This window comes from Balaenoptera borealis (genome assembly GCF_965194805.1).
Source record: "Balaenoptera borealis genome assembly, chromosome: 15".
NCBI classification, from domain to species: domain Eukaryota; kingdom Metazoa; phylum Chordata; class Mammalia; order Artiodactyla; family Balaenopteridae; genus Balaenoptera; species Balaenoptera borealis.
Genome location: NC_138871.1, coordinates 64,957,315 through 64,984,113, shown reverse-complemented (window position 1 = coordinate 64,984,113; position 26,799 = coordinate 64,957,315). Strand labels below are relative to the sequence as shown.

At 38.4% G+C, this 26,799-nt stretch overlaps 1 protein-coding gene across 4 annotated transcripts in view; it reads left to right on the top strand.

Moving 5' to 3' along the window:
* Positions 1 to 26,799, top strand: part of RASGRP3 (RAS guanyl releasing protein 3) — a 119,014-nt gene that overhangs the window by 49,673 nt on the left and 42,542 nt on the right. For 3 of the 4 annotated variants that reach the window (XR_014234766.1, XM_082356755.1, XM_082356756.1), the window contains exon 1: positions 26,274 to 26,351. Coding sequence is in view for 3 of the 4 variants with exons in the window: in XM_082356755.1 (XP_082212881.1) it covers positions 26,347 to 26,351 (5 nt within the window). In the remaining variant the exon portion in view is untranslated. Of the gene's footprint in view, positions 1 to 20,216; positions 20,350 to 23,149; positions 23,342 to 24,353; positions 24,452 to 26,273; positions 26,352 to 26,799 lie in introns of those variants that run through there. The other variant, XM_082356757.1, reaches the window with a different exon arrangement.

Here is a 26,799-nt window from a genome sequence, read left to right as displayed (position 1 = left end):
AATGAAACTCAAAATAATTAACATAATAAAACAAGCATCAACATATGCCAGTTAGTAGAGTGAGGAACAAGTTTAGACTTAGAAAGCTTTGAAATGTTGTAAATTGAATCAAATTCTGACATGTTAAATCTTGCCAGTTGGTTCAAGAATTGAAACTCAAGCTGAGATGATGTCTAGATGTGTTTGTTCAAATGTTTGTTGTTGCTGAAGATATCTAAGATTCATTTGAAAACTGAAAAATTCAGTCAGTCAGGCATTTGTCTACACAAAAAGCAGACATTCTGATACTAGAAAAAAATTTTAAGTGTTTGATTGACTTTTTCAGTTTCCATTTTGATGTTATGCCATCTGTCTATATCAATGGTCTTAACTAGGAGCAGTTTTACCCTCCACGGGACATTGGGCAATGTCTGGCGATGTTTTGGGCTGTCCCTATTGGGGGTGGGAGTGGAATGCTCCTGGCACCTCGTGGGTATAGGCCAAAGATGCTGCTAAACATCCTACAATGCACAGGCTGGACCCCTGCAGCAAAGAATTATCTAGCTGAAGTATCAATCATACCAAATTTGAGAAACCCTGACCCATATGAGTCAGTTACAAATCTTACTCTAACATGCCTTCAAAAAACTTTAGATTATTTACACATGACATTTCTTCTCCGTAACTGCTGTCGAACAGTAAGTAGTGACAACCTAATACTCTTAATGAAATGCTACTGCATCATCACCAGGGCAAAAATAAGATGTAAAATGACTAGTCATTCAGAATAAGGTTCACGAAAAGCCAAGCTGAGTGGTTCACAACACAAGCTGACAGCACTCTTTGGTGTGCAGGAGCATCAAATGTTGTCAGGCAAGAATACAGATATTTAACTAACAGAGCAGTATTCCAAGGAATTAGGGCCACATTGTTTACTGGAGCAGGAAAAAGGATCATTAGATCCTAAGTCATGGGACGGTTCATCCTGGGACATCTCCCTCTGGGACTTGGGAAGTTCATTTCTCTCTTCCTTTTCTCCTTTTCAAAAACTCAGGAAGGAGATCTGAGGGTATTGGAAGCAGGTAGATCAGATAAACTCCTGCTGCCAACCTGATGATTATATGCCTCTGATTGATGTTATTCTCCTTCCTCTTACCCTTACCAATTATATATACTCTACCTGTGTTTGCAACCATCTTCTCCTTCTTTCTTCATTTTTGTTACAACTGGCACCCATGCCCTCATCTTCAGTTATCTCTTCCTCCTTCTGAATCTTTAACGTCTTCCTCTCTACTAGATCATCCCCATCAGCATCCTGGTATGTTCCAGCAACTCTCATCTTATAAAAAAAACCCTGATCCCCACATCATCTGCCAATTTCTCTTCATTCTAATCCTAGACAAACTCAATAAACTCACATTCTACACATGCTGTCTTTGTTTCTTTACCCCCCATTCACTCTTCAACTTACACCAACGTGGCTTCTGCCAACAGCCCGCTAAAGCTGCTCTTGTCAAGGTTACCAGTGATCTCCTTGTAGCAAAAATTTTAAAGCAGATAGTTTTCCATCCTTCTCCTATTTGACCTCTCAGTAGCATTCAACATAGTTGATTGTTTTAACTTCCATGAGCATGATCTTCTCTTGGCCTCATGGCACAAAATGATTTAAGTTTTCCTTCAACCCCTCTAACAACTACTCCTTAAGATGCTTTGCTGCTTTGCCTCTTCTCTCTGACCTTTAGATGTTGGAATGCCCGAGGCTTAAGCCTGGGCTCTTTTGTCCTTTCTCTTTATACTTTATTCCTAAAGAATCTGAACCATTCTTATGGCTTTAAATGCTATTCACATGGGGTTAATTCCCAATTTTAAATTCCATCTCAGAACTTTTCTTGGAGCTCCGTATTTGTATAAATAATAACTTCTTGAGAACTGCACACAGGAGTTTCACAGGCGTGTTAACATTAAGCCATCTTAAGCATTGGATTTCTTCCAGTATACCCACTCTCTCCATCCAGTCAACCTTCTCCAACTTGGCAAATGTAATTATGATCCAGCCAGTTTTTCAAGCCTTTCTTTCCCTCACATCTTTCTCTAAATTAATCTCTGAGTTTCGGCTCTTGTCTTAAGTATTATCTCTTCAAAGAGATCTTTCCTTACCACTCACCTAGAATAATCCCTCTTATTCTCTAGCTTACCATCTGGTTTGGATTTTCATTCATAGCTTTTATAACAATTTGTAATGGTATACCAACTTGTCTATTTGTTTGATGTTGGTTTCCCTCGGTAAATTGTACACTCCATTGGACAGGGACCTGATCTGTTTTATTCACCACTGGATACCCTGGCCCTGGCATAATGTCTGGAAGGTAGAGGTATGTGCTCAGTTGATATTTGTTGAGACAGTAAAGGACTCGGGATTGGGATACTGAACATAAAACAGACTCTTTTTTTTTTTTTTTCCTGAGAAGGTAAGAATCAGGTCCTTTGCTGTTAGAATTATATTTTTAATTAGATTAAAAGATAGCATTTAAACATCACCCAGAGGGGGAAAAAAAGAGAAAAAAGCAAGATATTTAATAAATGCCTGTTGATTGATGGATAGATTAACCAATTGAATATTTACTTAATTTCTTTGAATTCCCATTTATTTAGTTATAACATAGAAATAATACTATTAATTCTCTTTTCCAGAATTATTTTATAGGGCAAAGTTAGATTATTGCCCTTTAACCTCCTTTGAAGGAAGACATTAAACACGTACAAAGCCCCATTTAAGATGGTGCAGAGATTACAGATACTATCAATTTCTTTAGTCTGAGAACTGCACTGCACTAATGTCTGAACTCCTGTGGTTTGTGAGCCAACAAAATGTCATCGGTCTAAATCGTTATACGCCCTATTTGAAAGGAGACCATTTGACAGTGTTTTTGTGAAGTGGCCAGAATTATATCATTGTCGATGCAGCCTCAGAGCACTCCTCTCGGCTGCCCTGCCCTGTGGGAAGTGTCTTATGAAGCTGGTGGACCGCACAGAACAGTGCCTACCCCCCACTTCCCTGGCTGATGGCGTCTGACCAAGGTACTGAAGGGTAATGGAGGTGAACGAAGTGGTATGAAGGAAGCAACTTCACAGGGAGGAGTAGGGGTAGTATTTCTAGACCTTGACAGGGGCATAGATGCCTCTGCAAAAAGGAAACCTTATGTTTTTTAATTGGATATTAAGTCTAAGGTGGCTCATGGACTCTTGGGAGGGTGTGAAAATTTCTGTATCTCAAATTTTTGTGACTCTAAAAAGCTGGTGGTGAGAATCAGGGAATAATGCTGTGTTTCCTCTCCTTCTGCATTAGGCAACTTCATCTGTTTTAAGATATAAAAAAATGACATCAGATGGTGCAACCTCAGGGAATACTGATTTTCCTGTGTCTTCTGAAATCCTCTAGGGCAGTCATTCTCTGTGTGTTTGAGCAGTGGTTCTTTAACTTTTATTGATCACAGGCCCCTTTGAGGCCCTCTCCCCAGAAAGAAGCTCATGGGCACAAAAACAAAATTCTGCATATGATGTCAGGGGTTTTACAAATCTCTGATTCTTGGTTAAAAGCCTTGGTGTGGACTGAATTGTGTGCTCCCAAATTCATATGTTAAAGCTTTAACTCTCAATGTAACTGTATTTGGAGATAGGGCCTGTTAAGGAGGTAATTAAGGTTAAATGAGGCCTTAGGCATGAGGGCCTAATCCAATAGGGCTGTGCCCTTATAGGAAGAGACACCAGAGCTCTTGCTCTCCACCATGTGAGGACACAGCAAGAAGGCTGAAAGCCAGGAAGAGAGTCTCACCAGGTACTGAATTGGCCTTGATCTTGAACTTCCTAGCTTCTAGAACTATGAGAAATTTCTGTTAAGCCACCCAGTCTGTGATATCTTGTCATAGCAGTAGGAGCAAACTAATAACAAGTCTCTGTCCTAGAAACTGCTCTTCCCCTCAAAGTAGCTATGTTTATGGTCACTGATTCATGAAGGAGTGGAGCTGGGGGAGGGGCTCCCCAGTGAGCAAACTTTCTGCGTGTGGGAGAACTGCCCTGCGGGGTGTATGGGAGCCTGGAAGCACAGGGACGAGATCAGCTGGCAGCACCAGGCCTGGCTCTCTGTCTGCCCTGGGCTTCATGAGTCCACACTACAGAGCAAAGTATGAAGGCCGTGCAGAAGGATGATGTGCTCTTATGCTGGGCTTGGACATTTTCTCTAGGTTCTCCTTCATTTCACTGGGCAGTTTGTCCATCTGAGCCCAGAAGCCTCCTTGAATTTCTTTCAAATATTTAATAAGAGGCAGGTATCCTCCTGAATACAATAATCCCTTTTTGTAAAGTAGAGAAATCTTTTCCCCCAGAGTTAAGATTGGAGCCACCTGAGCCAAAAACAAATTGCTGGGAATGTGGGAATTATTTGCTCCATCGTTATCCCTCTTGAAAAAGCTGCTGCTGTCTGACGTGAGTGGAATTTGAGGACAAGGACAATGAGAGCTGCAATTCGTAGACTATTTGGTCCCAAACCTGGGAGAGCAGGGCAGAGTCTCAAAGCCTGTAGCAGTGTTGAAGCAGCGAGTTTAGACTGGGGGAGTGGAGCATGTGCAGCTCTTTTCTAGAAGACTTAAAAAGAGAAGCCAAAGTTTGAGTGACCAAAGGTAACCAAGAAAATATGTGGGGTTCCACGTGATAAGAGTAAATGACTGGACAGGGTTTAGGACCCAAGCATCAGAGCCAGAGAGCCAGCTGTGCCAAGATGAATTTTGAGTTCCAAGGCTCTACCTTCTCAATTTCACCTTCACTACACGTCTCTACTCATCTCAGAGGTACCCAGAACCGCTTCTGATGGCCAGCATCCACCAACCAGGGATTTAAAACCTCCATTATCATTTTAGACCCCTGAATACAAAAATTATTTTGACAAAGGGAGATGATTAGGTTGGAATAGTTTTTGCAAAATCAGAGAGTCAAATTCCCTTAAAATCAGACCGGTGAGCAGAAATTCCACATCATCAGTGCTGATTCATTTCTCCATATCTAAATGGCAAAAGAGCTGCTTCGTATCAGAAAACTCACACTTTCTTAAGCAGATGCATTAGTTCAAAATCAGCCTCTGAAACATGCACTTTTTATGTCCCAGGGACCCCACCCAGTATGAGCCTGGATTCTATGGAAGCTCTACTGTGATGGCGTATTTTCCTTTCTCCCATTAACTCACTGTTTAAACTTGGGCAAATTATGTTATCTTTTTGGTCCTGGGCTTCTCCTTTATAAAGTGAGGTTGTTAACCAGATAAACAAAAGGTCCCCTTGAAAAGTGGAAAAACTTGCTTCTGTCTCTCCTGTACCACAAGCTGTTTTGCTATTAGAACTACAGAGTTTCTCTGAATAGACAAAAAAAGCTCCATCAGAAGACTTGAATGAGCAAAATGATGAAATCAGGTGTTTAGAGGCTAATCCTTGCAGCTGCACTGACTAGTAAATAACCCTCCCCTGATTGCTGGTTTCTTTCTTTAGAATTATAAACAACAACAAAGGAAGAATACCAGCTCAACTTATAGAGTCACTAGTCATCCAAGTGACTCATTGTCTAAGTGCTGGAAATGATCTTGGGAATTATCCACAGGATATTATCCTGAGAAGTCCATAGTACCTCTGAGTTACTTGAATCTGACAGGGAGGAATAAGCTGTCACTAATTGTAGTCAACAAATCCAAAGCAGCAGAGAGAGGAAGTGGGAGAGTGTGAAACTAGATACTTATTGTGGGGTGAGGAATCTGAAAATGTATTTACCTCTAAGCATGAGTAGGTACATTTTTTGTATAGCTATCCCAGTATACATTCTATTTTCCCATAATCTTTCCAGAATCTACAAAGTAAAGTGTTGAGAGGGCATTGGCACCAAGTCCCATGCTCTTTGGGAATCGTTAGTGAACATCTGTTTTGTTGATTATGAGAACTTTTCTTTTTTTTTTTTTTTTTTTTTGGCTGTGCTGTGCAACTTGTAGGATCTTAGTTCCCCGACCAGGGATGGAACCAGGGCCCCCTGCAGTGGAAGCATGGAGTGCTAACCACTGGACCACCAGGGAATTCCCCAAGAACTTTTCTGTAAAAGAAAAACATAGAAATCTGCGGAAATTGCAAAAGTTGGAGGTCATCTAGACATTTTAAGCATATTATAATTGGAAATAAATAAGAATTCATTAGCCTGACCAGCCTTGACAAATGCTATAGAAATCCCCAAACTTACTTTCTTGCTTGGGCAAGGGTTTGTCTTGCAGTTTGAACCTACTGTTTTTTTTTTTTTAATTTTTTAATTTATTATTTATTTATTATTTTTATTTTTGGCTGTGTTGGGTCTTCGTTTCTATGTGAGGGCTTTCTCCAGTTGCGGCGAGTGGGGGCCACTCTTCATCGCGGTGCGCGGGCCTCTCACTATCGCGACCTCTCTTGTTGCGGAGCACAGGCTCCAGACGCGCAGGCTCAGTAATTGTGGCTCACGGGCCCAGTTGCTCCGCGGCATGTGGGATCTTCCCAGACCAGGGCTCGAACCCGTGTCCCCTGCATTGGCAGGCAGATTCTCAACCACTGTGCCACCAGGGAAGCCCTGAACCTACTTTTTGAATGGAAATAGGCCAGAAGGCATAGTAGTGGGCTTGTGACTCTTCCTTGTCTAATCCAAAAATAGGAACATTGTGAAGAGTCCTCCTTGGCATCTGTGATGTCGGGGGGCAGCCTGGTGGGCCTGAGGTAGGGGCTTGCAAAGGCAAATGTTTGCAGGGCCCAAGAAGATACCGGAATAAGTGATGTGGATTAGGGATAAAAAGAATTCTCTTTGGGACAAGTGATATTTCACTTTCCTCTTAAATGTACCAAAAAAGAAAAGGCACATAGTGGGATGATAAATGGCCGTGACACTTGGCCTCAGATTGGGGAGACAACAGAGGGTAGTGGAGACTTTGGGGAACTGGGAGGTGGTTGCTGCTCAGTTCCAGACACATGTTGCCTCGTGGGAATGCAGCCCTAAAGCCGGTAGATCTGATGTTTCCACAAGAATCTAGAAAACTGGGTTGTTTTAAGTGGAAGTCTGGGTTTGTACATTTTTGCAACTTTTGTGAGAGCCAATCCTGTGTGAGCCTAACAAAAAAATACATCTATGAGTTAGATCTCTGCTTAGGAGGTCACTATCTTATAACCTGCAGATGCTGAGTGAGAAAGAACTTGTTAACATACACCATCTTCACTTTGGAGAAAAAACTGACGCTTGTGGTTTATTATTTGTATGTCTTTAAGTAGGCTTTCTCAGATAAAGGGAAAAATGCAAAAGAGAAGGGCATTTGAGAACAATGTTTATAATGCGTATACAGCCACTGTACTTTCATATTTAATTGCTGTAACATCAGAGCTAGAGTTCTTGAGTTATTACAGAAATCATGATTTTGTGTTAAGACCCACAAGCATATCTATGTGGGATATAGCTGATGTCAAGCATGACATATGTTCAGTCACCTTGGTGTGAATATGGTTCTCAATAAAAAAAAAACAAAAAACTCATTGGAAAGACTCAGGTTGTTCCATATTATAATGAAGATATGGAGGTTTGGATACATTATAAAACAGATGTTCGGCACTTTATAGACAACACACTATTGAATTAAAAACTCCTTATCCAAAATCAAAATTAGATTTTAGGAAAGAACCTATAATTCCTGAAAAACAGAAACACTTTTACAAAACCTGGACTCCCTTCACATTACTTTAGATGCATGAAGGTAATATATTTTGGTCTTGAGCATTCTTTGATTTTTTCAGTGAGATACTGCTTCAGATATTCCAGTACTTTTTGCTAGTCATTGATGTTTTTATGGTAGGCTTTTGCCTTTATCTTCCAAACCAAGTTCTACTACATTATTATGGAGTGGTAAGTTAATGATGGATTTAAACATTTTCTTTTGTATTTTTCTGTTTTTAAAATGCCATAACTAATTTGTGTTGCATTTAGTAGTGAGGAAGTATCTTTTTACCAAGTTCTTGGTGAATACCTTCAAGTTTTATGTGATTAATAGTTAAAGAGGGTCTAAGGTAAATAAATAAATACATGTCCAGTCTCCTGGACTAGAAATTAGAAGCAATTGTTGAAAAGAAGTCACTGAAGATAAGATATTGTGGTGAGATAAAGATTGGCAAGGGTATAAAACTGTGTGAACGTGCAGACTTGTGAAATCCCCACAAATTACCACAGAAGCCGATGAGCTTCTTGTTCTAATTTTAGCACCCAGCTCGGTTTCACTTACTATTTCAACCTTCAACATCTTTCTTGTGACAAGTAGATCCATCAGCAAAACTTCTGGTGGAAATGTTTTTGTGTAATACCCACTCTCAAGAATTGTTTTTGAGGATATTATTAACCTGACATTTATTTCCATTATGCAGAAGAATGAATGCAGTGTCAAGACTGGGATCCCATTCATGACTCATTGGTACACACGAGATACTGCTGGCATTTCTATATGTATTTACTGAACTCTCCTGGTCTCTTTGGGGGCATGTATGTGTCTTTGTATCCCCTTAAGTACATATCTTACGTGCTTGATAAATATTTCTTTAAAAAATAGATTGTAACTGACAATAAAAATATAATAGGTTGGGCTGTATGTCTAGAGACAACTAGGTCTATCCTTCCAAAATAATGAATATTAGAGTAGGTAGCTGATTACAGAATCTTCATTTAAAAAATTTTGGGGACTAAGACACAGTTGGTAGAAATGGAATTTAAACTAGTTCTCATTTCATTACTCAAATTTCCGGCCTATGCTGCCTTTCCCCCTTTTTTTCTCTCTCTCTCCCTTTCTCTTTTTTCTTTCTTCCTTCCTTCCCTCCCTTCTTTATTTCCTTCCTTTCTCTCTCCTTATCGCTCTCTCTCTTGCAAAATGTGTATATATAGGTAAGATATACGTGACTTATGAATTTGAGAGAGATGACATATATAGGAATCATTTTATCCCATAAGTTGAAGGCACTTTTTGGTTACTTGCCAGGAAAATAATAAAAGTAGCTAACACTTATGAGAATATACTATGTGCCAGTGAATAAGCACTTTAATTGTATTAACCCATTTAATTCTCATAACAACCCTCCAACAGAGATACTGCTATTATCCTACCATATAGAGAAAGATAAAGAGACAGAGTAAGATTAAGTAACTTGCCCAAGGGCACACAGCTAGAAAGCACAAGAGTCGAATTAGATCCCAATTTTCTGGCTCTAGAATCCAGGCTCTTAACCATTAAGCTATACTCAGAAATCATTAAATTAGTAAAATGTGTGAAGCCTACACAGACCCCCACAGGAAAAGGCTACATTGGATTATGTCACGTAGACCATCACAGAGGCCTTTTTTATTAATTTTTATGGGAGTATGGTTGCTTTACAATGTTGGTTAATTTCTTGCTGTACAGCACAGTGAATCAGTCATACATATACATATATCCACTCTTTTTAAGATTTTGTTCCCGTTTTGGTCACCACAAAGCATTGAGTAGAGTTCCCTGTGCTATACAGTAGGTTCTCATTAGTTATCCATTTTATACAGAGTAGTGTATATATGTCAGTCCCAATCTCCCAACTCATCCCACCAGAGGCTTTTAGTTCTGATCTTTAGAACATGGTAGTCTCTTTCCCTCTCTCTCCATGTTTGTTGAGTGAGTAAATAAACACATAGGTACTTTAAGTCCAGTTTTAAGACCTCACCATTCTGTTGGCATTCCTGCTTTTCCACACCTATCTGCTTTTTTCAGTGTCATTTTCTTTGCAGCATTTTCTTTTCAGTGTTCTTTTCTCTGCTCAGTGCAACCTCACTCATGCTTCAAGGCACAGCTCAATTCTGTGAGTCAGAACTTGTTTTTACTTCTCTCATGATTCTTTCATAATGCCCTGTGTCATAATTTCTGTTCATGTGTGTCCCCTCTTTAGACCCTAAGGTCTCTGAGATCACAATCTGTACCTGATATATACTTGTACCTCTGCCATGGTGTTAATCACACTGTCTGACACAGAAATAAGTATTTATTAAATAGATCAGAAAATGACTGGAAGAAGTATTTGGTGTATTTTTATTCTCTCTAACATAAATCTGTGCTACCACAAATCTGGAGGCATGTCTTGAAATTCCATTATGGGCATGTTAATATAAAAGAAGTAAATTCATTCAATAATCAAAAGAAAAAGTTTGAGACAAGAATAAGGTTAGAGATGAAAATTGGAGAAGAAACAAATTTGAAGTTTGAAGGCCATGTTGGAAGAATAAGATGGCAGAGAAAGATAACCATATAAAGATAAGAGACATACTTTGGTGTTGGGGGATAGAAAGACAAGAGACAGGGTCTAGTTCTTAAGAAACTAGTGGGGAGACAGAACCATTCAGTAACATAAATCATACAAAACCTAAAGGAAGTCAATACATTGAGTGCAAAGGTCTGCCTGGAAGAATTGGGAGGGAGGAGAAGAATTCAAGTAGGCATTTGAGAAGTGAGTATATGATTGCCATGCAGACATACTGGGGGGAAGAGAGACATTCTAAAAAAAAGAAATAATATGTGCAAAGCATGATGTCTTAGTTCAGGCTGTTATAACAACAGTATCATAGACTGGGTGGCTTAAATAACAAACCACCTTCATGAGTTAATTACCTCCCAAAGACCCCATCTCCAAATAACATCACATTGGGGATTAGGGTTTCAACATATGAATTTGGGGGGGACTCAAACATTCAGTCCCTATCACATGGGCACTATAAAAAAGAAGTTCATTTTACAGCAAAAGGTAAAGCGAGGGTGAAGAAAGAAGAGTGAGGGTATGGGTGGACAGAGTGAGGATCATTCATGAAAGGCTTTGTATGCCAAGCAAAGACTTTAGATTGAGTCGATAGGGGATGGTGGAAGAATTTTGGATAGGGGAGTTATGTGATCAATCTGATAATTTGGAAAGATTGATTTGGCACCAATAGAGAGGAGAGATAAACAGGAGGTAAGAATCAATCTAGAAGCCTGACAACTAAGCATTGCAGTGGACCAGGGGAAAGGTAATGACAGCTTAAACCCAGGAGTGGCAGTGGAGAGGAAAAGAAGTGGAAGTATGTGAGAAACTGTCCAGGGACAGATAATCAGACTTGGACATGGAGGGATGATCAAAGAAGGCGCCAGAAAATCTAGGGTGAGCCCCAAGTTTCTGGCATGGAATATTGGGAGAAAGGTTGAGCCATAAATCAAGGAAGGAAATATAGGAGATGTAGTAGTTTAGGAAAGTGAAGAGGGAATATTTTTTAATTAATTAAAAATTAATTGGTATAATTCACATACCATTAGAATCTACATTTTTAAAATGTATAGTTCAGTGATTTTGAGTATATTCACAAGGTTGTACAACTACCACAGCCCAATTCCAGAACATTTTCATCACCCCCAAAAAGAAACCCTGAACTCTTTGCAGTCACTCCCTATTCCTCCTTTCCAGCCCCTGGCAACTGCTAGTTTACTTTCTGTCTCTACCTATTGGATTTACCTATTCTGGACATTTCATATAAATGGAATTTACAGTGTATGGCCTTTTGTGTCTGACTTTCTTAGCATAACTTTTAGAAGGTTTATCCTTATTAGAACATGTGTCAGTACTTCATTTCTTTCTATGGCTAAATAATATTCCATTGTATAGATACGCTTCATTTTGTTTTTCCATTGATCAGTTCATGGACATTTGGGTTGTTTCTACTTTTGGGCTATTATGAATATCAATGCTATGAATATTTGCGTACAAGTTTTTTGTGGACATAAGTTTTCAATTCTCTTGGGTATATACCTAGGAGTGAATTTGCTTGACCATATAGTAACTCTACGTTTAAGATTTGAGGAACTGCCAAACTGTTTCCCAAAGTGGCTGCCTCATTTTACATTTCCACTAGCAATGCATGATGGTAAGATATGAAAACTTACCCAAAAGTTAAGTAAAACTCATCCAAAGTCACGCATTAGTAAAGAGCAGAGCTCAAACATGCCTCTCTCCAGAGCCCACTCTGTCCTCTACAGCACACCACACAGCTGGAGTCCAGCACAGAGGTGGTGGTTGGATCTGTGGTTGTGGATGAGTTTACATGGAGAGTCTGAGGCAAAAGGAAAAGGCGTAGAGACCTACGAGCCCTCAGCAGTAGGAGGAATGTCTGCATATCAGACTGGAAACGTGTGACCTGAGACACAGGAGGAAAATCAGGGAAGAGAAGATGCCAGGAAAACCATCCAAGGGGAGAATTTTAGGGAGGGTGTGGTCAAGAGGTAACACATGGCTGCTGAGGCTTAACCTAACTTCTGACAAAATGCAGTGACCTCTACCAGAGTCTTTTTGGAGAGGTGTGCAGGTGCGGAGTGGAGGGAGAATTGATTTTGGTGGTCCGGAGAGGGGATGAAATAAGCCAATTCTATTTGGCTGTGACGAATGGGAAGACAGGAGAGATGGCCAGTGGAGAGCTTGTGTTCTTTGTTTTTGCTTGAGGCCAGGAAAGACACCTCCTGTTTACTTAAACTGCTAACGATTTAGTTCCAGTTCATCAGTTCCTCCCTTGTTTGACAACTGTGCCAACAAAATCCTTATTCCCATTTCTTTGCCCCCTCTAACTCTTTAACAGTGACTTTGTGAAAAGCTACTTTCCTCTCCCTCTATCTTTTTTTCTCCTCCTTTGCCTCTCTAGATCTAAAAATACCCATTAGTTTCATGTTTCTAGGAGTTACACAATTTCTGAAGGGTAATTTGGCATATAGGGAACCAGTGCTGTCAACCTCTGAACTTCTTGGGAATTCCAAAAGTTCTTTTTAGTATTTTTGACAGCTCCCCACCGACCTCCTTGTCCTCCGTGTGTAAATCTACTAGTAATCCATTTATAATATTGTTCTAATGGGGAAATACATTCTAAATTCTGAATAATGACTTTTCAAATATAGTTTGGGACATTTCGTAATTTTAGGGCTTCCTTTTTTTTGTTGTGTTAAATGCCCTTAAAACCTTTTCAAATGAAGTTTTTTTTTCCGTTCTTATGTGGAAGGCAGAGTAATGTTATTTCTCTCGTGTTAGGGATGATGAGAGTGAACCTTAGAGAAAGTAAGGTGAAATTAGTTAATGTCCTAGATGGGAGGAAGAGAGATATCACCATCTCTTGAGATTTGTTTTTCTTTTAGAGAAAGGAAGAAACATTTGCTGTAGGAGAAATATCTGAAATAAAAGAGAATGACAGAGTCGTTAAGTGGCGCCTTCTAATTATGGGCTTCAAGCTGTGTAAATTTAATTGAGAATACGGAAATAATTTAAAAAGCATTTTGGGGGGGTTACTATATTTTACTTTTAATTGGTTCCAATAAAAAGTGTAGCTCCAAATCCTTCAGAAGTAATTTCAAACTAAGAATTTACTGTACCATAAAAGAATGCTATAAACATACTAGTTTCTGAACAAGAGCAAAATGTTTTCACTTAGATGATAACACTGTACAGTTTCACTGGATAAGGAGAAATTAATATTACATCTTCAAGTAGGTCTGTATCTATGTATACAGAAATTAGCATCAAAATGGCATAAGAAATCTAGTTTTTAAAGCCTATCAATGTCAGTAGTAAAATTGGATAAAATAAATAATAATGATGGTGATAATAAAGCATTGTACAGTCCCTATCTTTTTGTGGTGCATTCATTTACTTATGCTTTTTTTTTAAGCCAAAAACAGTTCAGAACTCAACTCATACCTACCCAATCCCAATCATGTTACTCTCACCAGCTCTTATTCTAATATTGTCTTATGTGTGTTCTTATTCTTTTTTTACATGATGATAAGTTTTGATAGCAGGTTCGTAATATCTATCCTATGCCCAATTCTAAAATCATGCTCAGATATTTCTAGCCACTTTGCTGTCTGACACCAGTGAATTTAGCTGGTATTTTCTGTTTTAGTTTTGTGACCCATAAAACTTAACCCTCTCAGGTGTCTCCTCTTTGAGGAAGTCTTCCTAGATCTGTTTGGTTGAATTTGGTCCAATTCCTATGCTCCTACAACATCTTGGGCATGTGTCTGTGACACTGGACTTAACAGGCTCATTGTTTTATAATAACCAGTTTATAATGTGTTTCCCACACAGGGATTTGGGTCCTTGTGAATAGCTCTTTACGTCTTCAGCTCATAACACAGTGCTGAACATTTAATAGGTATTCAATAATCATTGGCCTTTTAGCTCAATCAAACAAATGTCTTTCTCTGAGAGCATGGAGATGATACTTTTTGAAAACAATCTTTCATTATGTTAGTGCTTCTTGCTGCATTCCTGTGTAGCAACTTAGAACTCAGGTTTTAAAATCCTTTCTCGGTATCTTCAGAGACAGGCAGCTTCCACTCCCAGCTCCAAGTGGTGGTAGATGAGAGAGAGATTTTGTCCTCCAGGCTGTGTCTTCTGTTCACATTCTCTTGCTTCTTAGAGGTTTTCTGTGTAGTGTCTTCATTCCCTTGGAGCCTCCTTTGTGTAGATTCTGTCCCCTGAGATTGTCATCTGGTCCCAGCGGGAGGATCCCGAGTTTTACTTAACCCATGCCAGGTACTGAGAATGCCCTCCTGCTCATGGTGGGCACATAGGCATGAGGATGTTAGTGCTGATACTAAGTACTAAATGGAAGTCAATAACTAGCTCAGAGCTCATCTCACAAGGCCTCCTTGAATTTTTTTTTTGGTAACAATTAAATAGCAAAGTTTAGCTGCATTTTATTTATCGCTGGATTTCTGGGGTGGGGCCTAGCCTTCCAAAGTTCATTGGGTACAGCGCTCAGCACGGTGACTAGATAGCAGCACTCAGTAAGATGACTTCCTCCTTCTCCTTCTCCTTCATCATCATCATCATCATCGTCGTCGTCGTCGTCATCATCATCATCATCATCGTCATCAACGTCAAACTCACTCTGAAGTAAACGAATAATCAAATGATAAGGGAATGTGACTTTATTTCAAGGCGTTTGGAACCAGGTCCTCCAAAGTATTAGTGCCACAAACAGGATTGTTATGAATATAATATTGGCATCTTCAGGAGAAGAAAATATTGATCTTAAAAAAACAAACAAACCTATTTTCCCAAAGTTTAAAATGTTAACTTCTGAGCTAAGCATTTCCTAGTTATGGGCCTTATTTGGGGGATAGTATTTACAATTTGAACACTGGCGTTGCCGTAGTAGCCATAACCCTTCCGTGTGGTTGAATGTGTCCATCTGGAAGCCATCTGATTGCAAATGCCTAATATGTGTATATGTCGGTTCTCTTCCATGTCCAGCTACAGCCAAATGCTAGGGAAACACCTCCTTGGCTGGACTTTAGAATTCCATTGTATTTATTATTAGAGCTTCTTCAAGACTTTAATTTCTCATTCAACTCATGTCAGGCGGCTGTAAATGTGTTAGTTTGGTTGCCAATACTAAATACTGTTAACCAAGAAAAAAATAAATAAAATGCAGTTTAACCTTGTTACCAAAAAATGCAATGAGGCCTTATGAGATGAGCTCTGAGCTGGTTATTGACTTCTGTTCAGTGTCTGGTACCAGTTAGTCCCTGAATTGTCAAGCTTGCTGTAATAATGATGGTTATTCATTTGCAGACAATAGGGCCAGTGATAGAATGCTTAGAAGCTAAGCAAAGGGAATAGTAAACATTTGTTCTAGACAATGCCTAGAAATTGATCTAATAGGCAGCCCTAACAACAGCCAACATTTGTCTGAGTAGTGGAAAAAAATATAAATTTTTGGAGTCAGATGGGCCTAGCTTTGCAACTTAACTGGTAATATGATATGGACAAATAATTTAGCCTCTCTAGGTCTCAATTTCCTCCTGTATGAAATGGTGAGACTAGCACTTAGCTTTCAGGGTGTTATAAGATTTAAACATAATATAGGTAATTTTCCCAAAATTATGTCTATCACATTATATGCCACTGACAAGTAATATTTGTAGAAATTATTGTTTTCTAAAATCCAAGACAATGTTGATTATTAATGCTCCATTAATTTAGTAAAAGCTTTTTGTAGGAAAAAATAAATAAACAACAAGAACTAACAATTTAAAACCCAGAAAAACCTCATTGTTACAGTAATTACACCCATCTAAGGCAAGAATGAAAAAATTACTTTAAGATTTGAGAAATTCAGTGTTACCCATGGCTATTCCCTCCTGTCAGCCTTAAATAAACTTCAGGGATATTGCTCCACTATCCATAAATGTGGGATACTTTCTTCTATGGGTCACCATTATGGCCCATTTAGAATGTTTTAACTTTGCTGTAAGCACTGGGCTCATTTTCTAAGTTCATACCGTCCCAGTTGCTTTGTGATAGAATCAACCTTGATAGTGTTGGCAATGAGATTATGACAGAACACGCTAGGAAAAGTAACTGATTGGAGGAAATAAAGTAGAAAGATAAATTCAAAGAACTGAGAGGTGAAGTTGGAAGAAATGAGAAAGAAGATTAAAACAAGACCAATGTAGAAGTACCCAAAGAATGCATGAAGAGTGAACAACAGTAATGTATCTTGTGATTTATGACCTTTTAAAAAGTAACAGATAATTAGGGCATTGGAGACTGTGCATGGTGAGGCAGAGATACAGAAATATTGGCTGGGAGGGTAGAGAACATGGGAATAGTGGCTGAGGTTGAAGTTGCCAGAATGAAATATTCTGGAGCAAGTCAAAGGATGGGAGGTAAATTATTTCTTTATTATAATTTCCCTTCCAATAGTATCTTCTTCTTCCCCATATCAAGCAAAGCTAAGTGAGACTGGAGCAGGGACTCATGCCCTCATTTGGAAATCACCTAGAAAATGCCAACCATGCTTCAGCTCTGAGGTTCATACTTACAGAAACTTATATGACTAGACTCTAACAACAGAAACTCAGAATTGCCTGGTCCATACAGAAGAAACTTGCCATGTGACTTGTTCCAGAAAAGTTACCTTAAATAATTTCAGAAACATGACACAAGTGAGTGATGTCACCCTAGGAACAAGAAACACTAAACTTCCTCTCAAAACAAACTCCAGAAGAAGAGAAACATCAGCCTTCTACTCTGGATGGAAATAACCCCAATACTTCTGGTTTCTTTCTTCTGCTCTTCACAACATCTTTTGTTTATTTTCTCCTCTGGATAAATCTCAGATCTGTTTCCATCAGACCTTCCAGTGGATGACCTTGTCTCCTTCTTTTTAGAGTAAATAGAAGTCACCAGACAGGAACTTCCTTGACTTCCTGCTATCAAAAGGATGAATATACCTGTATCTATACCCATTTTTTTCCTCTTTCATGCTGTTACATTGAAAGAGGTGACCCTCTGCTTTATCCAAGGTAAATCCCTCCACCTGTGCATGGTCTATCACTCCTGTCCTCCCAGAGACCTTGTTATATAAATTCTCTTTCTCCTGCCCCTTAAATTTCCCTTTCCACTGATTCTTAACACTTAAACATGATCATGTAACAGATATCCAGAAGCTAACTCAACATTCCCCTTAAGAGGTCTCAGACATCTCTAACTAAACATATCCAAAAGTGAATTCATCCTTTGCTGCCCCCTCCATGAACTTAACTACCCCTACCCCCATCCCTCAGTTTCTCAATCTCAGGGAAATGGCTCCATAACCCAACCAAATGTCTAGCTGGAAATCTGGAAATTATCCCTGATTCCTCCTTTCTTCTGATTCCCCATAGCCAATAGATCAACAAATCTCATTGGACCTATCTTCAAGATATATTCTGTGACCAACCACTTCTCTCCATCTCCATTTCCACACATTGGTTTCTCTTGCATGGATGGTTATAATTGACCACCAACTGATTTCCCCATATCAGTGTAGGTCTTTACTAATCTCTCCTTCATACTGCAGATGGAAAGATCTTTTAAAAATCAAGTATGATCATGCCGTTCTCCTACTCACCTTTAAAACAATGATTTCTCATTGCCCTTCAGATAAAGTCCATACTCCTTAATATAGCTTACAATACTGTTCATGAGCTATTCCTACTGATCTTTTGGTTTCATCTCTTGTCTCATTCAATACTTCAGTCATTCTAAATGTCTTTTAACTTTTCTTAATTACCATCTTCCCACCCACACTTGGCCTAGCTAAAACTCCTCTGGCTCCTAGAATGTATTAGTGCCCTGCACCTTCATAGGATACTTTATGGTAATTACTTGTTTTATTCTTTGCTGGAGTATAAGAGCAAGAATTGTGTTTGTCCTGCTCACCAATTTATCCTTCTCTTTGCTTGTCTGCAACTTCCTCTACCAGTCACTCTAGTAGCTTGCTTGGTATCTGGTGTCTAATAGATCCTCAGTAAGTATTTACCAAATAAATTAACTGTCTTTCATAGTTTTGTCATTTCTCTTACTGAACTCAATAATCTTGATTCTCCTGTGGAGTCTCAGAGAATATAATGACAGCACTTTTAAAATCTCATGTCTGTGGTAAGAAAGGAAGATTAAGCTTGAGTGTTGCCAGAATAACAAATGCTATGACACCCTAGTTGTTAATCCTTAAAGCGTAAAGGTTTGTAATAATTAACACTCATTTTAACAAAGGATTTAGGCATCTGGAGAAACCCCATGTCTCTATATGAAGGTCATATGAGTGTAAGAACATACACATGGTTATTTATCTCTAAAGACAATATCTGCCATTAGGAGGGAAGAGTCTTCAAGAGTTTTTGTTTGATTTTTCTTACAATAGAGACAGTACTATAGACAAGACTATCTTTGGAAGTTCTAATATGGCCAATATAATTTCAAAACTATTTCTTGAATAGATATAATGTTTCACCTTATAAATTTTGCAATCCTAGAGCCAGGAGCAAACTTCGCTGTTATTTTGGTGTGTTTCCTAGACACTGTCTGGGAATTTAGTCTACAACATCTCTGACAGTCATTACCTTACTTTGGCTTGAGCACTTTCGGGAATGGGATTCCATTGCTGATGAGGCCACCTGCCCCACTACTAGATGCCCTAGTGTCACAGTATTTTTTCTCCTATTTCCTTCTCCCTTCTCGAAACTAACATCTCTCTTTCTGTCACTTCTAAATGTTGATCTTCTACTTCACCTTAAGTCCTCAACTTAAAAGCCTTTAAATACTGGAAGGGAAGAGGAAGTGTGGACAAAGGGAGACACCTTCCCGAGCACCCAGTGTTTTGCAGGATTGACAGGGGGTACATTTATGTTACCTCACTAACTTCTTAAACAATCTAGTAAAGTAAGTAGCGTTAACGGCGTTTTACTCAAAGTAGTAAAACTCTCCCCATTTGTCTATCTAATGTTGAAATCCAATTTTTAAAAACTTCTAAATGTTCTGAGTCAAGAGCCTGGGATGCTAATTAAGATCTGTTCGTGTATAGTTGCATGGAATTGGCTCCTTTTCACTATTTCTAACATTGAATGCATAGTTCTTATTGTCCTAGGCAACCTCACAATTTTTTTGAGTCTTCACCAGTCACGTTAATGGTCTTTTTGCTGCATGAAGACATCATGGCCTTTGGAAATCACACCCAACAGAACCCTATTGCCCTTTTGAAGTGAGACCTGCTCTCTTAGAAATAATTCAAGCCCTGGGGAAATTTTGGCTTATTGTGTCCTTTTCAGATTTGTGAGAAAATGTTTATGCTGAGGAGCAATAATTTTCAGTGCAGCCAGAGCGTACCTATCAACACAAAAGCAACTCCTAAGCCATCAAGAGACTAAACAACCTGGACTAAAATAACATTGACATTCTTGTTGAGACAGTCAGGAGTGATTTAGAGTCAGAGTTTGATGATCACCACAACAAATTGTTTTAGAGATTTCCTAACATTCCAAAGTCAGTGTTTGGAAATTCTTAATGAGTAATCCACCCATAGAAGTATATTTGGACTAAAATAGTATTTTACACTATGTGTATAAATTTTAGTTTGGTCACACGTCGTTTTTAATAAGCTGAATGTTTTAAAAACAATTTGATCTTAAAAATGTCATGGCACCAAATCACTACTTCAAATGTATTCTCTTTTTAACTAATTTTGTGGGTGATGTTTAGACAAAAACCACTTATAATTGAAGGGTTTTGGAAATGCTTTAACACAATGTGGATTATTCAGTGTTTCTATTACTTAACTCTGGGGATTTCTTTCTGTTCTTTTATCAGGTTCTCCAAAGTACTTATTATTCGAGTTGGGTAAACCAGTTCAGCAGACTGAGTCCCCAATGCATTTTCCAATGATGATAACTGCCCTTAAAATTCTTTCAGACCTGGATATCTACCTGTGTGAGACCAGTAAGTAAGTATTTCTTTAAACTATTTTAGATTATGTAAGAAACTCACCAAAATAATTATGCCAGAAAAACTAAAAGAAACATGTCATGGTATTAACAAGAGTCCTTTGGATGATGAGATTGTGGGCTGATTTTTTTTTCTTTCCTTTTTCACTACTGTCGTATTTTAAATGATGAATGTATATTGCCTTTGCAATAAAGAAGCTTTACTTCTGAAAAAGCAGTTGTAGATACAATAATATCCACACATATGAAATGAGATCTCAGGTACATATGCAGCTGACAAAATGCTAAGCAGAGACACAGACACATCTACTGATTGCAGAAACAGATTGTAACTGGAGAGGCCCACCTGGCTCTCAGGTACTGGCTTCTTTGCAGATCACAAATATAACTCCAAACATGGTGACAGGTCTTTGGTGCCAGGTTATTTCTAACCTCTTGTGGAAAGTCAATATCTTCCCCAAACAAATTAGCTGAATAATTTTGGTTTTGACCTGAGAATTAGTTTAGTTAATCTAGGTTGTTTGGTTCTAAGTAATACATTTACTATTCAGTAACAAGAATTAATAAGATAAAAAAAATGCCTGTTTATACAGGAAGGTAATCAAACCTGTCAATTGTCCATTGTTGACTTTTCTTGGGATTGACAGAATTTACGTTAAGGAAATCAGAGAAATGCTGCCCCAAAATGTCCTGGAAGAGGTACCAAGTTCTTATTATGAATAGAGTATAGGCAGATCCTATCACATCTAGAAGGTTAGCAGAAAGTCTAGAAAACTTCTGTCCCAGTGATGTTTACTAAAAGCTAGTTTAAATAAGTAAAACAAACTAAAAAACAATCCTTTAAAATTTTATAGTATCCACTCGTACAAATATATACATATTCAAAGACAAACTTTTTACCATTTTTATTTTATTCTTTCTTTATCCATCCATCCACTCATTCATGAGTTTAGCAAATTCTTTTTTGGGTATCTTCTATATGAGAGGCAAAAATCTTAGCAGTTGGGCAGCATACCAGAGAACTAACACAAAAATTCCTGCATTCATGGAGTTTACGTTTATAGTGCTAGAAAGATTAAAAAGTAAATAAACAAGTAAAATATAGAGTATGTCAGATGGGGATATGTGTTATGAGGAAAAATAAATCCAGTAAGAGAGGTAGGGCATGCCATTTGGGAGGTGGGCTTGGAGGGAGAGTGTTGTTTTAAATTATGGTGGTCGGGAAAGGCCTTCCCGATAAGGTGACTTGGTTAAGAGATGTAAGAGCTGGTTCTAGACAGCTTTAATATTCCCCTTCCAGAAGTGGGACAGCATTGACCCAATGTTTCTGTTATTTTTATGACACATGAAATAATCCTTCTTTTGATGCTCTAAGAGTAGTACCTTTAGCACAAGAGTATGTTTCCACCTGATTTATACAGCTGGTGAACAGACTCATTCAGATGTCACTCTTCAGTGGTACCACTAAACTAATACAGCCACACATATGGACCTTAGTTTTTTTTTCTATTCATTCACGTGTTTGCCTTCTGAAGTTGACTATGGGCCCATTGGAGGCAGGGATGAGACAATGATGTGTTCATCTTGGCAGCCTCAATGCCTTGCCTAGTGCCTAGCAATTGTCAGGTGCTCCATGACTACCAGTTGAATAAATAAACTTTGAGAGTAAAATCGACATTGGCTTTAAACAGTTCAAGAGTGAATTCCCAATGGCCACGTTTACCTCCTAAACTATCCAAAGTGGGTAACTGTCTTACATCATGATGACCTCTCAATTTCTCTAAGCCTTACATGGAGCTGGCATCAAGGACTTGCTCTGTAAAATAAAATGATGGTATGTTTCCAACAGGGATACTTTCGGTATAAGCATCTCTTAGAGGTTTCTAATCCCACTTTCCCCATGACAGTGCTATAAAATGGGACAGCTGTCATGCCCACATTTTTCTACTACCTCTGTGACAGATAATCTGGTTTATATCCTTTTTCTGAGATGGTGTGGAGTGCTATTTTTCACACTAGATTAGGGGGCAAAATTATGACAGCCTTATGATATCCCCACTTGGGAGGGCAATAAAAGGGAAAAAGGGAAACCAAAAACTTTATTTTATAATGGAGTCCTGATTCAAGGCCATAATAATTGTATGGTTTTGGACCAGTTGCTAAATCTGTGTGAATCCCATGACCTTGTCTGTAAACTGGAAATAATAATCTACCTTACAGTATCGTTACGAAGATCAAGTTGTATAATATATGCAAAGCATTTGGTGTAGTGCCTGGTACATAATGTGGATGTTCAATAGATTATTGTTAATATTTTATTACTATTAATAATACTGTTACTATTAGAGAAGTTATGCAAATAAGATTTTTTTTACCAGTTGTTGAACGTTTACATGATCCCTGAGGATAACACTCATCAATATATTTGCTCTTTAAAGTTATCTCCCTCTATATACTTGTAATAATATTAAACCAAGTAACGTTTATAACAATGTACTCTTGAATGTCTTTATCACTTAAGAATATGAAGTGTAACATGTTGTATCAAAAAAATTTTTCAACTGCTAAATGGGATGGTATTTAATAGGGAACGTTTCCGTGGTTTTAGAGCATCATACATGCTAAGGAACAGATTAGCAGGCATTTCGCCATCATGGTGGTTCACACAATCTCTGTCACTTTGATGCTTTTCTTGCAGAAATATAGTCAGTGGAAGTCATTATCTTTTCAGGTAGGAAAGTCATGCTTTAATAGATAGCAGAACTCTAGTCTGATATTTTTTTCTTCTTGTTTCTTTAGAGTCTTGAGACTCTAGATCAGAGACCACCACTAGGCACAAGTATCACCTGCTTGCATGATTATGGAGATGGTCTACATGATGTTGAAAATGCCCCTAGTTTTTTGACAACGGCTAAATAACCATGGGGTCAAGTGGACTTGGGAAAGCGGCAACGTTAGATGAACTGCTGAGCACTTGCATTGAGATGTTTGGTATGAGCCTTTTCTCCCTTCTGTACATCTTGTTACTCTTACTTCCCCCTGTTCAGATGTAGGTGTTGCTATGGAACAGAATTCAATCTCCATACCTTGGTATTCAAGGCCTTTTTGATTGACCCCAATCTGTCTCCCCAGTATCACTGCCCTCTGCATTTCCTTCCCTTTACTGCCCACAGCTGATTCCCCAGCCATACTGTTCACTTAATGTTTCCGGAACATTCCCTGCATCTTTCTACCTCCATGCCTTTATCATATTACTTCATTGAAATTCTACTTCAGGGCTCATTTCAGATGTCACCCTAGATGTTCATAATATCATTCCTAATCTCCCCTGTCAGGAATGCTGATTGCTTCCTCCACTCTCCCACAGCCCTTTATGACTTTCTTATGGTATGTGGTATATGCTGCTGTGATAATTTTTGGTCTTTTGGCTTAGACAAGAGTGAGTTGCCCAAGCTCCTGAATTCTGTCTTTGTGTATATGTCTTATATCTCCTACTAGGTTGTAGACTTTACAGCTATATGCCTTTTATGTTGTTCATCTACCTCAGCATTTTGGATTATTCCTTGCACAAACAGAGTCACAAAGGAGTTGTTTGTTGAACTGATTGTTATAGGAAGAGTTAAACCAGACAGAGAAGGGTTGCCAGATAAAATACAGGATGCTCAGTTAAATTTGAATTGCAGATGAGCCACATTTTTAGTATAAGTATGTCCTAAATAGTGCATGGGACATACGTATACTAAAAAATTATTTGTGGTTTACTTAATTCAAATTTAACTGTGTCGTGTATTTAAATTTGTGAAATTTGGCAACCTTACATCAGAGGAAGGGTGAGACCTACCCACTTAATTTGCAAGGAAATACCAGCAGAAGTAGGAGGAAAATGATAATTGGGTCTACAAGAAAATTTTGACACTGATGTTTCTCTACTGATATTAGAAATAGAGAAAAGTAGTATGTACTGTTGTCTCCTCACCTCTCATTTTATTTTATTTTTTAACAGATGACAATGGAGAGCTGAATAATAGTTATTTGCCAAGAATAGTTCTACTTATGCACCGATGGTATTTATCTTCCACTGAGTTGGCAGAAAAACTTCTCTGCATATATCTTTTCAACTACTGTGTAATTTTTACAATCATAAATCAAGTTCTGTATTTAGATAGAGTGTCTAACCACAGCCAGTAAATTAAGATGAATAAACAGTCCTCAGTCAGTTATCCAGCTCTTTTGTGAATATATATAGATGTCTAGACAAAACATCTGGATGAATGACCAAATAGTTAACTATCCATCTGGATGTTTTGGCTCTGCTTGGAAATAATCACTAGACATAAAATGAAACAGGAGTTGTAGACTGAATGTTTCTAACTTGTCTTAAATATTTCTGCTGTTAGTGTAATGAAAGAATATTTAACACTGATTCAAGAGCTAATTTACTCCTTTTAGGAACGCAGAATGGTGGACATAGAGGATACAGTTTAGACATATGGAGATGCCAGCCAAAATAATATGATCTGGCTCAGGCATAAACACCACCTAAATTTTCACATCTTCCCTTGCTGGCAAGACACAAGGAATATTCTAGCAGGTTTATTACAATTTGTTAATTGATATTAATCTTAAATTTTCTTCTGATATAAAAGCAAAAAAAACCATCCATAGTTAGAAACCCCATTCTATAATAAGGGCTTTTAGCAGTCCACCACTTTTGTACACAGTACAGTCCTAAAAGGTAGTTAAAAGCCAAATGGCTGAAAATGGCTACAAAACAGTCACACATTTATACGGAGGTTTTATTCCCTGAGATCTAATGTTTATTATATAACCACTAATGTTGGTTCCTACAGTCTTTGCCTGCTGCAAGCCCAAGGGTCCTGCAGATGAGTGAGAAGCCTTGCAGAACAAGGGGAGCCTCAGAGGGAGAGGGTCCATTGAGTACTATTAGGGCCAGCGTGGCTTCCATCTGCTTACTTCAAGCTTCCTCCACTTTCTACTTCTTTCTTCCAACATGCCCCCAACCTTGGGTCAGAAGGGGATGTTAGAGAAGATAAGGGGACATTCACCCTGAACAGAGGTCCCTGGAAGTGAGCAAGATGCGAGTACCCAGTGGTCCAAGGATTCCACAGGTCCCACTATTGAAGGGCAGTACATAGAGAAGGATGGAGGGAACTGACTCAGTCTGGTCCATCCCTCCTCAGGATCCAAACACTGTCCAAAAATGTGCCCACAAACAACACTCTCACCATTAGTATGTCTGCTGCTATATGAAGCACAAATAGAAAGGGATATTTAGGCACAGTAAAGTTTAATAGCTGAAAGTACAGATTGTATGAAAGTTGAAACTGCCTATGAATTAACATTTCTTTAGATTTTCCTCCCTTTGGATTCCTTGCTCACTGCATATCCATGGTGCCTGGCATATAGCAGGAGCTCAATATATGTTAGTTAAAAAGAGTATGACTAAATAGACTTGAAACTAAATCACAACACAACATGTGTATTAATATACCCAAAAATGACATTTTCAAATACTAAAGAAATTATAATACTTATATAAGGCATTAATCCTATGTATAAAATCTTTTTGGCTAAAATGGTGCTTTTATATACTATTGATTTTAAATCATCTATAGTTGGTAGTATATTTGTAATTACAGTTGACAGTCATCACTTGGTAAGTGCTCAGGAAGGTAAAACTAATTTTATAAATGGCTTCTCTTCCAGACCAAAAAAATACATCCCAGAGCAATAATACATTGTGTCAATTATTTAGCGCCGATGCCATCAGAGCACACTTTTCTCTCCATTTGAACGTTCACATAACCCTAATATTCCTAGTATGGCCCTCTTATTAGGAATTCATCTAAATTGATCAAACAGCTGCAGGTCTGTGCAAAGGAAACAACGTGCAAGGATTTTTCTTTAACTAGTGTACGTATCGAAATGCCAGTGGAGAAAGCTGTGATGAATTTCGATTAAAGATCTGTTACTTCATGAGGTAAATATTAACGAATTTAATTGTCTTGTAGTTTCTAGTTCTGCAATTGTTGACAGTTTCCTTTTCACCATACAACAGACCTAGTCTGACAATAGAATCGACTCAAGTCCCCCTTTTATTGATTTTATTAAAACTGGCCCTTCTCTGTTCCTGGGAGTAGAATTCATCGTTCTTTTGGACTGTAAATCAAGCAGTGGTCAATGTGATTAGGGAATGAAAGCAGCTCTTAGAAAGAGTACATTCATTATTTTCTACTCCCTCACCATACACATTCCCACCTACTTGCCATGAATTGGGATAAGGGTTTCTTCTCAGCAGTGGTTCTGAAGAGAGAGAAAGAAAGGCTCAGGGTGGGAGTGGTGGATTTGAGTCCTTGATTAAATGAGGGAAGAGGGAGACTCAATGTGATGGATGAGGGATGGGAGATTGCTAATTTGGCGTGTGGTCT